The 14388-nt window shown below is 43.5% G+C and overlaps 1 protein-coding gene across 1 annotated transcript; it reads right to left on the reverse strand.

Moving 5' to 3' along the window:
- Positions 1-108: 108 nt before the first annotated feature.
- LOC121549865 (ER membrane protein complex subunit 9-like) lies at positions 109-12612 on the reverse strand. Its single transcript, XM_041861815.1, has 6 exons — positions 12405-12612; positions 9872-10068; positions 9630-9706; positions 9075-9144; positions 8658-8752; positions 109-747 (listed from the first exon to the last, which is right to left on the reverse strand). The coding sequence occupies exons 2-6, from the start codon at positions 10064-10066 to the stop codon at positions 567-569; spliced, it is 618 nt and encodes a 205-aa protein (XP_041717749.1). The 5' UTR covers positions 10067-10068; positions 12405-12612; the 3' UTR covers positions 109-566.
- Between the last annotated feature and the right edge of the window lie 1776 nt (positions 12613-14388).

Here is a 14388-nt window from a genome sequence, read left to right on the forward strand (position 1 = left end):
ATATTAATATACATTATCTCTTAGTATTATAGAAATGAACCAGGGGGTTCTCCTTTCTCTTGTGAACTGATGTTTTATATGAACACAATAGCGCATTAATACTTTAAATAGTTTGTAGATGTAGTTTAATGAGTTGATAAAAGCTTACACACTCAAAGCAGTTGGTCAGGATGCATAATGTTGTGATGCCATTGGCAGCCAGTGAACTATGAGCACGGCTCTGTTAGTGGTTGTAAGTGGGTTAACAACATGGCTGCTGGGTTTGACACAAGGCACACTCTGGACTGAGACCGTTAGGTGGAAGACTGCACATATCTGTAAATATTTATGTTATTTATGCATGTTTTGTGTTGTCAGTGTTCTGCCTGAGCGTATTAAAAATCTATTTCATATTTTGAAATGATCATGCATGATGTGCTTATTTGGCTGTTAGATGGTAATAATAAAAATAAGATTCTTACCTAAATATTTGTAGTTTCAGTAGGTTTAAGATATACAGTATATAATTCAAACTTTATTTAAAATGTAAAGAAGTAACACAAAAGTTAATAATCTACAAGCTTATTTCAGACATTACTATTGGCTGGTGAGGCAAGCTCTGCTATTTTGGCATTCAGTTTCTGATTTGTCCAGTCCCTAGTGATGTCATCCAAATGGCTGTCAAAATCCACTAATAAGGAGTGATCTCCAGAGACCAGCAGCTGGCTGGCTATTTCCCGAGTCTCCTCCCACTGCCGCAGCATTATCCTGGAAGAAAAACAAAGGTATCTTTAATGTATACTTAAAATACATTTATATTTTTCCAATCAAATGAAATTGTATTGGTCACATGCTTCGTAAACAACAGGTGTAGACTAACAGTGAATTGCTTACAGGCCCTTCCCAACAATGCAGAGAGAAAAAAGAGAATTAATAGAAAAATAATTACAAGGAATAAATACACAATGAGTAACGATAACTTGGTTATATACACGGGGTACCAGTACAGTGTTGATGTGCAGGGGTATGAGGTAATTGAGGTAGATATGTACAGGATAGATAATAAACAGTAAAAGCAGCGTTTGTGATTAGTCAAAAGAGACAAAAAAGGGTCAATGCAGATAGTTAAATAGTTAACCAATAGCTACCCGGATTAACTATTTAGCAGTCTTTTGGCTTAGGGGTAGAAGCTGTTCAGGGTCCTGTTGGTTCCAGACTTGGTGCATCAGTACCGCTTGCTGTGTGGTAACAGAGAGAACAGTCTATGACTTGGATGGCTGGAGTCTTTGACAATTTTTAGGGCCATCCTCTGACACCGCCTGGTATGGAGGTCCTGGATGGCAGGAAGCTTAGCCCCCGTGATGTACTGGGCTGTACGCACTACCCTCTGTAGTGCCTTGCGGTCGGAGGCCGAGCAGTTGCCATACCAGGCGGTGATGCAACCAGTCAGGATGCTCTCGATGGTGCAGCTGTAGAACTTTGAGGATCTGAGGACCCATGCCAAATCTTTTCAGTCTCCTGAGGGGGAATAGGCTTTGTCGTGCCCTCTTCACGACTGTCTTGGTGTGTTTGGACCATGATAGTTCGTTGGTGATGTGGACACCAAGGAACTTGAAGCTCTCAACCTGTTCCACTACAGCCCCGTCGATGAGAATGGGGGTGTGCTCAGTCCTCTTTTTTTCCCCTGTAGTCCACAATCATCTCCTTTGTCTTGATCACGTTGAGGGAGAGGTTGTTATCCTGGCACCACACAGCCAGGTCTCGGACCTCCTCCCTATAGGCTGTCTCATCGTTGACGGTGATCAGGCCTACCACTGTTGTGTCGTCAGCAAACGTAATGATGGTGTTGGAGTCGAGCCTGGCCATGCAGTCATGGGTGAACAGGGAGTACAGGAGGGGACTGAGCATGCACCCCTGAGGGGCCCCTGTGTTGAAGGTCAGTGTGGCGGATGTGTTGTTGCCTACCCTCACCACCTGGGGACGTCCCGTTAGGAAGTCCAGGATCCAGTTGCAAAGGGAGGTGTTTAATCCCAGGGTCCTTAGCTTAGTGATGAGCTTTGAGGGCACTATGGTGTTGAACGCTGAGCTGTAGTCAATGAACAGCATTCTCACGTAGGTGTTCCTTTTGTCCAGGTGGGAAAGGGCAGTGTGGAGCGCAATAGAGATTGCGGCATTTGTGGATTTGTTGGGGCGGTATGCGAATTGGAGTGGGTCCAGGGTGTCTGGGATGATGGCGTTGATGTGAGCCATGACCAGCCTTTCAAAGCATTTCATTGCTACAGATGGGAGTGCAACGGGGCGATTAGTCATTTAGACAGGTTACTTTTGCATTCTTGGGCACAGGGACTATGGTGGTCTGCTTGAAACTGTCGTAGAAAATTATCACTATACTTATTAAAAATCAAAGTTCTTCCAGAGTTTTTGTAGAATCAAGATAGACTTTATTACACAAAGCAACAGAGCCGAGCTGGTCTGCAGAGCAACTAACTCCCAACACTCTGCCCTCAGTTTATATACAATTCTATTCCTGCTCATTTTACATACTTTTTAGCTTAAACCCTCCCAGCTTAGTTCCTCCACCATTGTCTCCAAGCTTCCATCTTTTGACCGCTCTGCCCACTCTCTTTATTTATGATAGTGGCGAAATCTGACTTCTCCTCCTCCTATATATTCAGTTTGAAAACAATAGTGGACAAACCAAGCTTTCTCATGTAAAAAATAACAGCCATCTCCTGGCTCTGCTCTGTTTATTCTAAAACATATCAATTGATACTTAAACATGGTTTAAACATGGCAGGTCCATAACCCATTCTCAACCATATACATTTAAGACAGTCCTCATGCATAACAGTATAATCAATTCTCAGACATGTACCGTTCTCATGCACAATGTATATTTCCCACACATACAGTGGGGAGAACAATTATTTGATACACTGCCGATTTTTCAGGTTTTCCTACTTACAAAGCATGTAGAGGTCTGTAATTTTTATCATAGGTACACTTCAACTGTGAGAGACGGAATGGAATCTAAAACAAAAATCCAGAAAATCACATTGTATAATTTTTAAATAATTAATTTGCATTTTATTGCATGACATAAGTATTTGATACATCAGAAAAGCAGAACTTAATATTTGGTACAGAAACCTTTGATTGCAATTACAGAGATCATACGTTTCCTGTAGTTCTTGACCAGGTTTGCACACACTGCAGCAGGGATTTTGGCCCACTCCTCCATACAGACCTTCTCCATATCCTTCAGGTTTCGGGGCTGTCGCTGGGCAATACGGACTTTCAGCTCCCTCCAAAGATTTTCTATTGGGTTCAGGTCTGGAGACTGGCTAGGCCACTCCAGGACCTTGAGATGCTTCTTACGGAGCCACTCCTTAGTTGCCCTGGCTGTGTGTTTCGGGTCGTTGTCATGCTGGAAGACCCAGCCACAACCCATCTTCAATGCTCTTACTGAGGGAAGGAGGTTGTTGGCCAAGATCTCGCGATACATGGCCCCATCCATCCTCCCCTCAATACGGTGCAGTCGTCCTGTCCCCTTTGCAGAAAAGCATCCCCAAAGAATGATGTTTCCACCTCCATGCTTCACGGTTGGGATGGTGTTCTTGGGGTTGTACTCATCCTTCTTCTTCCTCCAAGCTCTATTTTTGTCTCATCAGACCACATGACTTTCTCCCATTCCTCCTCTGGATCATCCAGATGGTCATTGGCAAACTTCAGACGGGCCTGGACATGCGCTGGCTTGAGCAGGGGGACCTTGCATGCGCTGCAGGATTTTAATCCATGACGGCGTAGTGTGTTACTAATGGTTTTCTTTGAGACTGTGGTCCCAGCTCTCTTCAGGTCATTGACCAGGTCCTGCCGTGTAGTTCTGGGCTGATCCCTCACCTTCCTCATGATCATTGATGCCCCACGAGGTGAGATCTTGCATGACCCAGACCGAGGGTGATTGCCCGTCATCTTGAACTTCTTCCATTTTCTAATAATTGCGCCAACAGTTGTTGCCTTCTCACCAAGCTGCTTGCCTATTGTCCTGTAGCCCATCCCAGCCTTGTGCAGGTCTACAATTTTATCCCTGAAGTCCTTACACAGCTCTCTGGTCTTGGCCATTGTGGAGAGGTTGGAGTCTGTTTGATTGAGTGTGTGGACAGGTGTCTTTTATACAGGTAACAAGTTCAAACAGGTGCAGTTAATACAGGTAATGAGTGGAGAACAGGAGGGCTTCTTAAAAAAACTAACAGGTCTGTGAGATTCTTACTGGTTGGTAGGTGATCAAATACTTATGTCATGCAATAGAATGCAAATTAATTACTTAAAAATCATACAAATGTGATTTTCTGGATTTTTGTTTTAGATTCCGTCTCTCACATTTGAAGTGTACCTATGATAAAAATTACAGACCTCTACATGCTTTGTATGTAGGAAAACCTGCAAAATCGGCAGTGTATCAAATACTTGTTCTCCCCACTGTAGTAAGAATAAGCAGGCCCATTCCCAAAAGCCATATCCTGACTCTGGCTCAGGCTCCCTCCCTGTCTACCACTCTGTACCACACTCCGTATCACTCTGTATTCACTTAGTCGTACTGTTTGTCTTTGTGATTAACTATGTTTTAATCTTTATAGATGTATCTATGTTTAACTGAAAAATGTGCTTAATTTATAGTCTGCTTGAAAAATTGAAAAGATTTACCATGTTTAATATATAGTTACTGAAAAATATCCCATAAAACATGTATTACAGACTGGGCCAGGGAGAGTGTGTAAATGTCAGTGAAGACACTTTCCAGTTGGTCAGCGCGTGCTCTGAGTACGCGTCCTGGTAATCCATCTGGCCCTGCGGCCTTGTGAATGTTAACCTGTTTAAAGGTCTTTCTCACATCGGCTATGGAGAGCGTGATCACACAGTCATCCGGAACAGCTGGTGCTCTCATGCATGGTCCAGTGTTGCTAACCTCGAAGCCTCAACTCAGCAAATTGGATGTAGTCTATTACAGTGCCATCCATTTTGTCACCAAAGCCCCATACAGTGAGGGAAAAAAGTATTTGATCCCCTGCTGAATTTGTAAGTTTGCCCACTGACAAAGAAATGATCAGTCTATAATTTTAATGGTAGGTTTATTTGAACAGTGAGAGACAGAATAACAAAAAAATCCAGACAAACACATGTCAAAAATGTTATAAATTGATTTGCATTTTAATGAGGGAAATAAGTATTTGACCCCCTCTCAATCAGAAAGATTTCTGGCTCCCAGGTGTCTTTTATACAGGTAACGAGCTGAGATTAGGAGCACACTCTTAAAGGGAGTGCTCCTAATCTCAGATTGTTACCTGTATAAAAGACACCTGTCCACAGAAGCAATCAATCAATCAGATTCCAAACTCTCCACCATGGCCAAGACCAAAGAGCACTCCAAGGATGTCAGGGACAAGATTGTAGACCTACACAAGGCTGGAATGGGCTACAAGACCATCGCCAAGCAGCTTGGTGAGAAGGTGACAACAGTTGGTGCGATTATTCGCAAATGGAAGAAACACAAAAGAACTATCAATCTCCCTCGGCCTGGGGCTCCATGCAAGATCTCACCTCGTGGAGTTGCAATGATCATGAGAACGGTGAGGAATCAGCCCAGAACTACACGGGAGGATCTTGTCAATGATCTCAAGGCAGCTGGGACCATAGTCACCAAGAAAACAATTAGTAACACACTATGCCGTGAAGGACTGAAATCCTGCAGCGCCCGCAAGGTCCCCCTGCTCAAGAAAGCACATATGCATGCCCGTCTGAAGTGTGCCAATGAACATCTGAATGATTCAGAGGAGAACTGGGTGAAAGTGTTGTGGTCAGATGAGACCAAAATCGAGCTCTTTGGCATCAACTCAACTCGCCGTTTTTGGAGGAGGAAGAATGCTGCCTATGACCCCAAGAACACCATCCCCACCGTCAAACATGGAGGTGGAAACATTATGCTTTGGGGGTGTTTTTCTGCTAAGGGGACAGGACAACTTCACCGCATCAAAGGGACGATGGACGGGGCCATGTACCGTCAAATCTTGGGTGAGAACCTCCTTCCCTCAGCCAGGGCATTGAAAATGGGTCGTGGATGGGTATTCCAGCATGACAATGACCCAAAACACACGGCCAAGGCAACAAAGGAGTGGCTCAAGAAGAAGCACATTAAGGTCCTGGAGTGGCCTAGCCAGTCTCCAGACCTTAATCCCATAGAAAATCTGTGGAGGGAGTATGGTAATATTTTATGTATCATTAAGGAAAATGTTGGGAAATGTCAAAGATAAAATATAGTAAACATGACTTACATTTTATAAGTCCAGATGCATGTCTAAATAAGGAATATATTCAATACAATGTGTAAACATGCTTTAATGGATAAGAGGAAGAGGACATATGGAAAAGCGCCCAAGGCCTTTTGGAGTAAACAACATGTGTTATTGGACTTTCAAAGATAATAGTGGCGTGGCAGTTAAAGATGTTAATCAGTGATCTTAAGGGGAGTAGCTTTGTAAGCTATGTATACATGACTGTGCATTTGTGTGTGTATATAATAATAATAATAATATGCCATTTAGCAGACGCTTTTATCCAAAGCGACTTACAGTCATGCGTGCATAAATTTTTGTGTATGGGTGGTCCCGGGGATCGAACCCACTACCTTGGCGTTACAAGCGCCGTGCTCTACCAGCTGAGCTACAGAGGACCTCTAAGAGATCTCTAAGCCAAAGAGAGACAGCCGTTCCATGGAGTGGCTCGGCTTTGTTACACAATAATAAAGTCTAATTTCTGGATTCACAAGCTCCAGTCTCTTGAGAGATATTTTTGAGTTGACTATTTTTTTGTCAAATATTTCTACGACAGGAGCTGAAGGTTCGAGTTGCCAAACGTCAGCCTCGAAACCTTAATGACTTGGAGAAGATCTGCAAAGAGGAGTGGGACAAAATCCCTCCTGAGATGTGTGCAAACCTGGTAGCCAACTACAAGAAATGTCTGACTTGTGATTGCCAACAAGGGTTTTGCCACCAAGTACTAAGTCATGTTTTGCAGAGGGGTCAAATACTTATTTCCCTCATTAAAATACTAATCAATTTATAACATTTTTGACATGCGTTTTTCTGGATTTTTTTGTTGTTATTCTGTCTCTCACTGTTCAAATAAACCTACCATTAAAATTATAGACTGATCATGTCTTTGTCAGTGGGCAAACGTACAAAATCAGCAGGGGATCAAATACTTTTTCCCCTCACTGTATACTACCCACCATTGTGACCTGTACGCTCTCGTTGGCTGGCCCTCACTACATATTCGTCGCCAAACCCACTGGCTCCAGGTCATCTATAAATCACTTCTAGGCAAATTCCCGCCTTATCTTAGCTCATTGGTCACCATAGCAACACCCACCCGTAGTATGCGCTCCAGCAGGTATCTCTCACTGGTCATCCCCAAAGCCAACACCTCCTTTGGCCGCCATTCCTTCCAGTTCTCTGCTGCAAATGACTGGAACGAACTACAAAAATCTCTGAAGCTGGAGATACTTATCTCCCTCATTAATTTTAAGCATCAGTTGTCAGAGCAGCTTACCGATCACTGTACCTGTACACAGCCCATCTGTAATTAGCCCAACCAACTACCTCATCCCCATAGTTATTTACATTGTTATTTATTTTGCTCATTTGCACCCCAGTATCTCTATTTGCACATCTATCACTCCAGTGTTAATACTAAATTGTAATTATTTTGCACTATGGCCTATTTATTGCCTTACCTCCATAACTTACTACATTTGCACACACTGTATATAGATTTTCTATGTTATTGACTGTACGTTTTGTTTATTCCATATGTAACTCTGTGTTGTTTTTATCACACTGCTTTGCTTTATCTTGGCCAGGTCGCAGTTGTAAATGAGAACTTGTTCTCAACTGGCTTAACTGGTTAATTAAAGGTGAAATAAAATAATACAATAAAATAGAAGGTATTTAGCTCGTATGGTAGGCTCGCAACACTGGACAGCTCGCGGCTGGGTTTCTCTTTGTAATCCATGATAGTTTGCAAGCCCTGCCACATCCGACGAGCATCAGAGCCGGTGTAGTAGGATTTTATCTTGGTCCCGTATTGACGCTTTGCCTGTTTGATGGGCTCTGTGTGTGTGGAGTAAAGGTGATCTAGAGTTCTCGCCTCTAGTTGCACAGGTGACATGCTAGTAGAAATGAGGTCAAACGGATGTACGTTTTCCTGCATTAAAGTCACCGGCCACTTGGAGCATGTTCTTATTTATGGCCCAATACAGATCATTGAGTGCGGTCTTAGTGCCAGCATTGGTTTGGGGTGGTAAATAGACAGCGATGAAAAATATAAATGAAAACTCTTGGTAAATAGTATGTTCTACAGCTTATCACGAGGTATTCTAACTCAGGCGAGCAGAACCTCGAGACTTCCTTAATATTAGAGATTGCACACCAACTGTTGTTAACAAAGAGAGACACACCCCCTCTTCCCTGAGCTTCCTCTTCAATACAATGTATGTAGTCCTATACAGCTGCTACAGCCACAGATACTGTGTGAATGTACTTGATAGAGGTGTGCTATCAACAGAAAAGCAAACGGTAGTTAACTATCTTGAAAGAAGGATAGCAGAGATGTTCAGATCTTACATGTGTTTGTCTTTGAGGGTCCAGCGCGTGTCTTTTCGCTCGTACATCACGATGGGAGGCACCCTGTAGTCAGGAGACATCTTTCCACTATCAATCTGACAAGACACATAGGTCACAGTTAGAGAGAAGGGGATGCAGACACACACATCTGAAAGATTTACCAAAAAGCTGCTGCATTGTGAGCTTGTACACACACACACACACAAAAGGAAGTTACAGACAATAAAATAGTCCCGTGTAGCTCAGTTGGTAGAACATGGCGTTTACAACGCCAGGGTTGTGGGTTCGTTTCCAGCGAGGGACCAGTATGAAAAAAAAAAAAACATGTATGCACTCACTAACTGTAAGTCGCTCTGGATAAGAGCATCTGCTAAATGACTAAAAAATAAAAAAAAATAGACCACAGTGGATGCTTACCATTAACAAAACTGCATTGTTACACTGCTCGGCTATCTTGTCTGCAATCTTCAATGCACATGGCGTAGGGCTACCCAGCGAAGGGGAGAGAGAGAGAAGGAATGGTTAGTTTTTAACACAGGTGATAATGGTTAGTTTAACACAGGTGATAATGGTTAGTGGTTAGTTTAACACAGGTGATAATGGTTAGTGGTTAGTTTAACACAGGTGATAATGGTTAGTGGTTAAATTAACACAGGTGATAGTGGTTAGATGAACACAGGTGATAGTGGTTAGATGAACACAGGTGATGGTGGTTAGATGAACACAGGTGATGGTGGTTAGATGAACACAGGTGATGTGGTTAGTTTAACACAGGTGATAGTGGTTAGTTTAACACAGGTGATAGTGGTTAGTTTAACACAGGTGATAGTGGTTAGTTTAACACAGGTGATAGTGGTTAGTTTAACACAGGTGATATGCACGTGATAAGTAGGCTAACGGGCCACTGAAACCATGTGATAGAGAAATTAACATCTAGAGTCAATGGTGATGCTGGACCACTATGGGACACACCTGCTGTCTGACACACAGGCGTTGGCTTGGTAGTATCCTACAATCCTCTGCTGTGTCTGTGCACACCATACATCCACCTGAAGCAAAGAAGGTATGATACATTATAGCACATAAATACATGACAAGCCAAAAGACTGAACCACAATCTACATGCACCACTGCCAGGTAAGGATGATTGTGTTTGATAATTTTTGACATACTGTATGTTGGACAGCAAAGACCACAGATTATTAGATGGTTACCTGTGTGAGAGCCAGCTGGGTGATGGGAGCCAAAGGTAGGTGAGAGTGAAGCAAGGGAACGCAGTCTGTCACACACACAGCGCCACCTGCTGGGCTGGACGACAACAGCAGCCCATTGACACTGCACCGTGGAAACAGACAAGCGTGCAGGTACATCTTCACATAGGCGAGACAGGACAACTCAACCTCCCCCATGGCTGTTGACAGAAAAGGGTGCACAGATCTGAGAACATGCAGCAAAACAGCTAGCCAAAAACACAAGTGAGGGCTTGATTTAAGCAAATGACATGAATGCTGACAGATTTGTGGGAAATTATTCTCTTATATTTTAGATGTGCTGTTAGCTTAATAAGAAAGCATTAATGATTAAACATAATAGGTTTGTACTGTACTGATATAAATTGGTCAACTTAACAAGCTGTGATTAATGTGAGGAACTGTTAGGGAGTAGGGTGAGATAAGGCTTGTGACTCACTTACACGAACACTGCCTCTTTGTTGAACTGTCCAAGGACATATGTACAAAGAGTACAGTTAGAGTGGGAAAGTACTGAAATCTCAGGAACAGGAAACTGTGTCTATGGGTGCTGACTATTGTGACAAGCTGCAGAAAGCAACTAACGCCTGACAACAGTGGAGCGCCAAGGGTCTGGGACCAGCCTGTGCGCCAACGATAGGCTGAGTAAGTCTAAACCACGCTCAGTCTCTACTCTGATAGGCCAGCAGGGAGCGGGAACTATCTCTGTCAGAGTATTTAAAGAAGAACTTATAACAATGGACCAGTTCTCTGACTGCCCTGCGTGGTTTTTCAGTGGACCCGTATATACGAACATCACATTTACCATTGAAGTGTTTTGCATTAATTAAAATACTAGTCTATTTTAGAAGACGTGTATTGACCTCTTTTTGTTCCAATACCAGATTTGAATTGACGCAACTTAACAGATTGGAATAAATAATCAGGTTTAGTTAACTAGCTAGCTAATAAATCCTTGCATTGCAAACTCGGTGGATGACACAAAAGGACCCTTTTTATTGCACTAATAAATCCAACTAATATTGTTAGTGCCAGGGAGGGACTTATCAAGCAGTTAGATCAAAAGCCACACAACAAGCCATTGTTTTGGACATTGATTGACTGCTCTAGCTAGCTAGCTAGCTAGCTAGCTGAAAAGGTAGCCAGCTTGTCCCCCCCCCTTTGTTAAAGAAGAATGGTAGAAAGTGAAAGCAGAGTGAGCTGTACACCGGATCAAAGACAGGAGAAATGGAAGTGAGTGAGGGCAGAGTATCAGAGGGGGTAGGTGTGGTGAAGTTATCGGAGGCCGAGGCTTCCATAGTCAGTGAAGGTAACCAGAGGTCTGGTGATAATTGTTTATTTCTGCTGGTCAGAGGGAGCAGGCGCTCTGCGTTAAACGAATGGGGTCAAGGGATGTGAATTGTTTTGCTCTCAAGAAAAGGGCGCCATTGAAAGGAGTGATTACTGGGGCGTGAGTGGTGAAACAGAAGAGCCGCCTGTTCTTTAGAGTTTTGATGTTGAGTCTTTGCCCGACAAAGTAATGTTAGGATATGTAAGTTATCCTGTACGAGCTTTTGTGCCGAATACATTACGTTGTTACAAGGTGTCAAGCTTATGGGCATGTGGCAGCAGTGTGTAGGAGGGAGGTTCCTAGGAAGTGAGAAGTGTACAGAAGGGCATAAGACAAAGGAATGTGTAGCATTGGGGAAAGTAGTGGTATGTGTTAATTGTAGGGGTGCCCATGGGGCTGGGGGATCAGAAGTGTCCGGTGCTATAGAGGCAGGTTGATGTTTCCAGAGTTAGAGTAGCGCAGAAGTTGTCATATGCTGAGGCAGTGAAGAAAGTAGAGGAAGATGGGTCAAAGAGGGAGGGATCCTAAGAGGAGTGGTGTGAGTAGTAGATCTGTACCAGTACAGAGGTATAGGCCAACAAGTGATTTATGCTTAAGTAAGATTGGATTTTTAGCTATGGTTATCAACTGTATTGCAGGGATGGAACATAAGTCGTAGAAAATTGAGGTTCTGGTGGCAGCTGCAGAGAGGTATTTTCTCGAAATCTGAACGCACAGTCCAGATTCTTGCCAATGTCTTAAAATAGTTGAACATGTTATCACTCCTACCTCGTGAAAGTGACAAACTGACCCGTTTTAATTTCAGTAAAAAACTACTAAATATCGAAGTAGTGGCTTTGATTCGACGGCCTGCACATGCGCTTAGCTAGCCAACGTTGCCATGACATCGCCTACAAGTGTGATCGAGGATTTCTATTGGAGAAGCAGTTTTAGCCTGTCTTAGTTAGTACTCAGCAAGCTAGCTTGTCAACATCGATGGTCAAAAGGCCTGCCTACGTAGCCAGTTATGGCCAATAGTAGTTCATTTTATTAAAAATAGATATGGGAAAGTCTAGCTATCTAGATTTTAAAATAAAATAAAATAAAAATATGATAGCTAGCTAGGTGTTCATCACGAGCTAGCTAGTATAGCTAACAGTTGGCTATCCTAGCTAGCTAGCAACTTACCGTCAAAGGATATTATTTCCTGGGATGAGATTTCAGAAGTCCAGTAAAGCAAACGTCCGGATTCAAACTCAACTATCTAATACTGCATATTAATAAAGATAACAAATATTGAATATATGGATACTTTACAAACATTTGCACTGTGAAGCAGAAGCTGCATCATTTGATTGAGACAATTTCCTGTTCCGTGCCTGCCCACCTACAGCTGCATTTGGGATTGGTTACAATAGCGACTGTCTAAAAGTCTACTGGCGTCTCTGTATGCCAATCATTTGTTACGAGATCCCATTCGTTCATGCAGTGACGGCGTCTCCTCCTGGTGGACAGAGTTTGGCATACCTTGTAACCCCATTATCATCCATTTTGACATGGTTTTTGAAAATTGTACAAAATATTCAGATGTAGTATAGCCTCCTCCCACATCTGTTTGTGCCGTCTTTGAGAACTCATAAACTCAGCAAAAAAAGAAACGTCCCTTTTTCAGGACCCTGTCTTTCAAAGATAATTAGTAAAAATCCAAATAACTTCACAGATCTTCATTGTAAAGGGTTTAAACACCGTTTCCCATGCTTGTTCAATGAACCATAAACAATTAATGAACATGCACCTGTGGAACGGTCGTTAAGACACTAACAGCTTACAGACAGTAGGCAATTAAGGTCACAGTTATGAAAACTTAGGACACTAAAGAGGCCTTTCTACTGACTCTGAAAAACACATAAAGAAAGATGCCCAGGGTCCCTGCTAATCTGCGTGAATGTGCCTTAGGAATGCTGCAAGGAGGCATGAGGACTGCAGATGTGGCCAGGGAAATAAATTGCAATGTCCGTACTGTAAGACGCCTAAGACAGCGCTACAGGGAGACCGGACGGACAGCTGATCGTCCTCGCAGTGGCAGACCACGTGTAACAACACCTGCACAGGATCGGGACATTCCGAACATCACACCTGTGGGACAGGTACAGGATGGCAACAACTGCCCGAGTTACACCAGGAACACACAATCCCTCCATCAGTGCTCAGACTGTCCGCAATAGGCTGAGAGAGGCTGGACTGAGGGCTTGTAGGCCTGTTGTAAGGCAGGTCCTCACCAGACATCACCGGCAACAACGTTGCCTATGGGCACAAACCCACCGTCGCTGGACCAGACAGAACTGGCAAAAAGTGCTCTTCACTGACGAGTCACGGTTTTGTCTCACCAGGGGTGATAGTCGGATTCGCGTTTATCGTCAAAGGAATGAGCGTTACACCGAGGCCTGTACTCTGGAGCGGGATCGAGGTGGAGGGTCCGTCATGGTCTGGGACGGTGTGTCATAGCATCATCGGACTGATCTTGTTGTCATTGCAGGCAATCTCAACGCTGTGCGTTACAGGGAAGAATTCCTCCTCCCTCATGTGGTACCCTTCCTGCAGGCTCATCCTGACATGACCCTTCAGCATGACAATGCCATCAGCCATACTGCTCGTTCTGTGCGTGACTTCCTGCAAGACAGGAATGTCGGTGTTCTGCCATGGCCAGCGACAAGCCCGGATCGCAATCCCATTGAGCATGTCTGGGACCTGTTGGATCGGAGGGTTAGGGCTAGGGCCATTCCCCCCCAGAAATGTCCGGGAACTTGCAGGTGCCTTGGTGGAAGAGTGGGGTAACATCTCACAGCAAGAACTGGCAAATCTGGTGCAGTCCATGAGGAGGAGATGCACTGCAGTACATAATGCAGCTGGTGGCCACACCAGATACTGACTGTTACTTGATTTGGACCCCCCCTTTGTTCAGGGACACATTATTCAATTTCTGTTAGTCACATGTCTGTGGAACTTGTTCAGTTTATGTCTCAGTTGTTAAATCTTGTTATGTTCATACAAATATTTACACATGTTAAGTTTGCTGAAAATAAATGCAGTTGACAGTGAGAGGACGTTTCTTTTTTTTGCTGAGTTTAGTAGGTGACATTGCCATAAACATTGCCAGAGCATACTTTCAGCT

This window comes from Coregonus clupeaformis, chromosome 34 (assembly GCF_020615455.1).
Source record: "Coregonus clupeaformis isolate EN_2021a chromosome 34, ASM2061545v1, whole genome shotgun sequence".
Taxonomy (NCBI): Eukaryota; Metazoa; Chordata; class Actinopteri; order Salmoniformes; family Salmonidae; genus Coregonus; species Coregonus clupeaformis.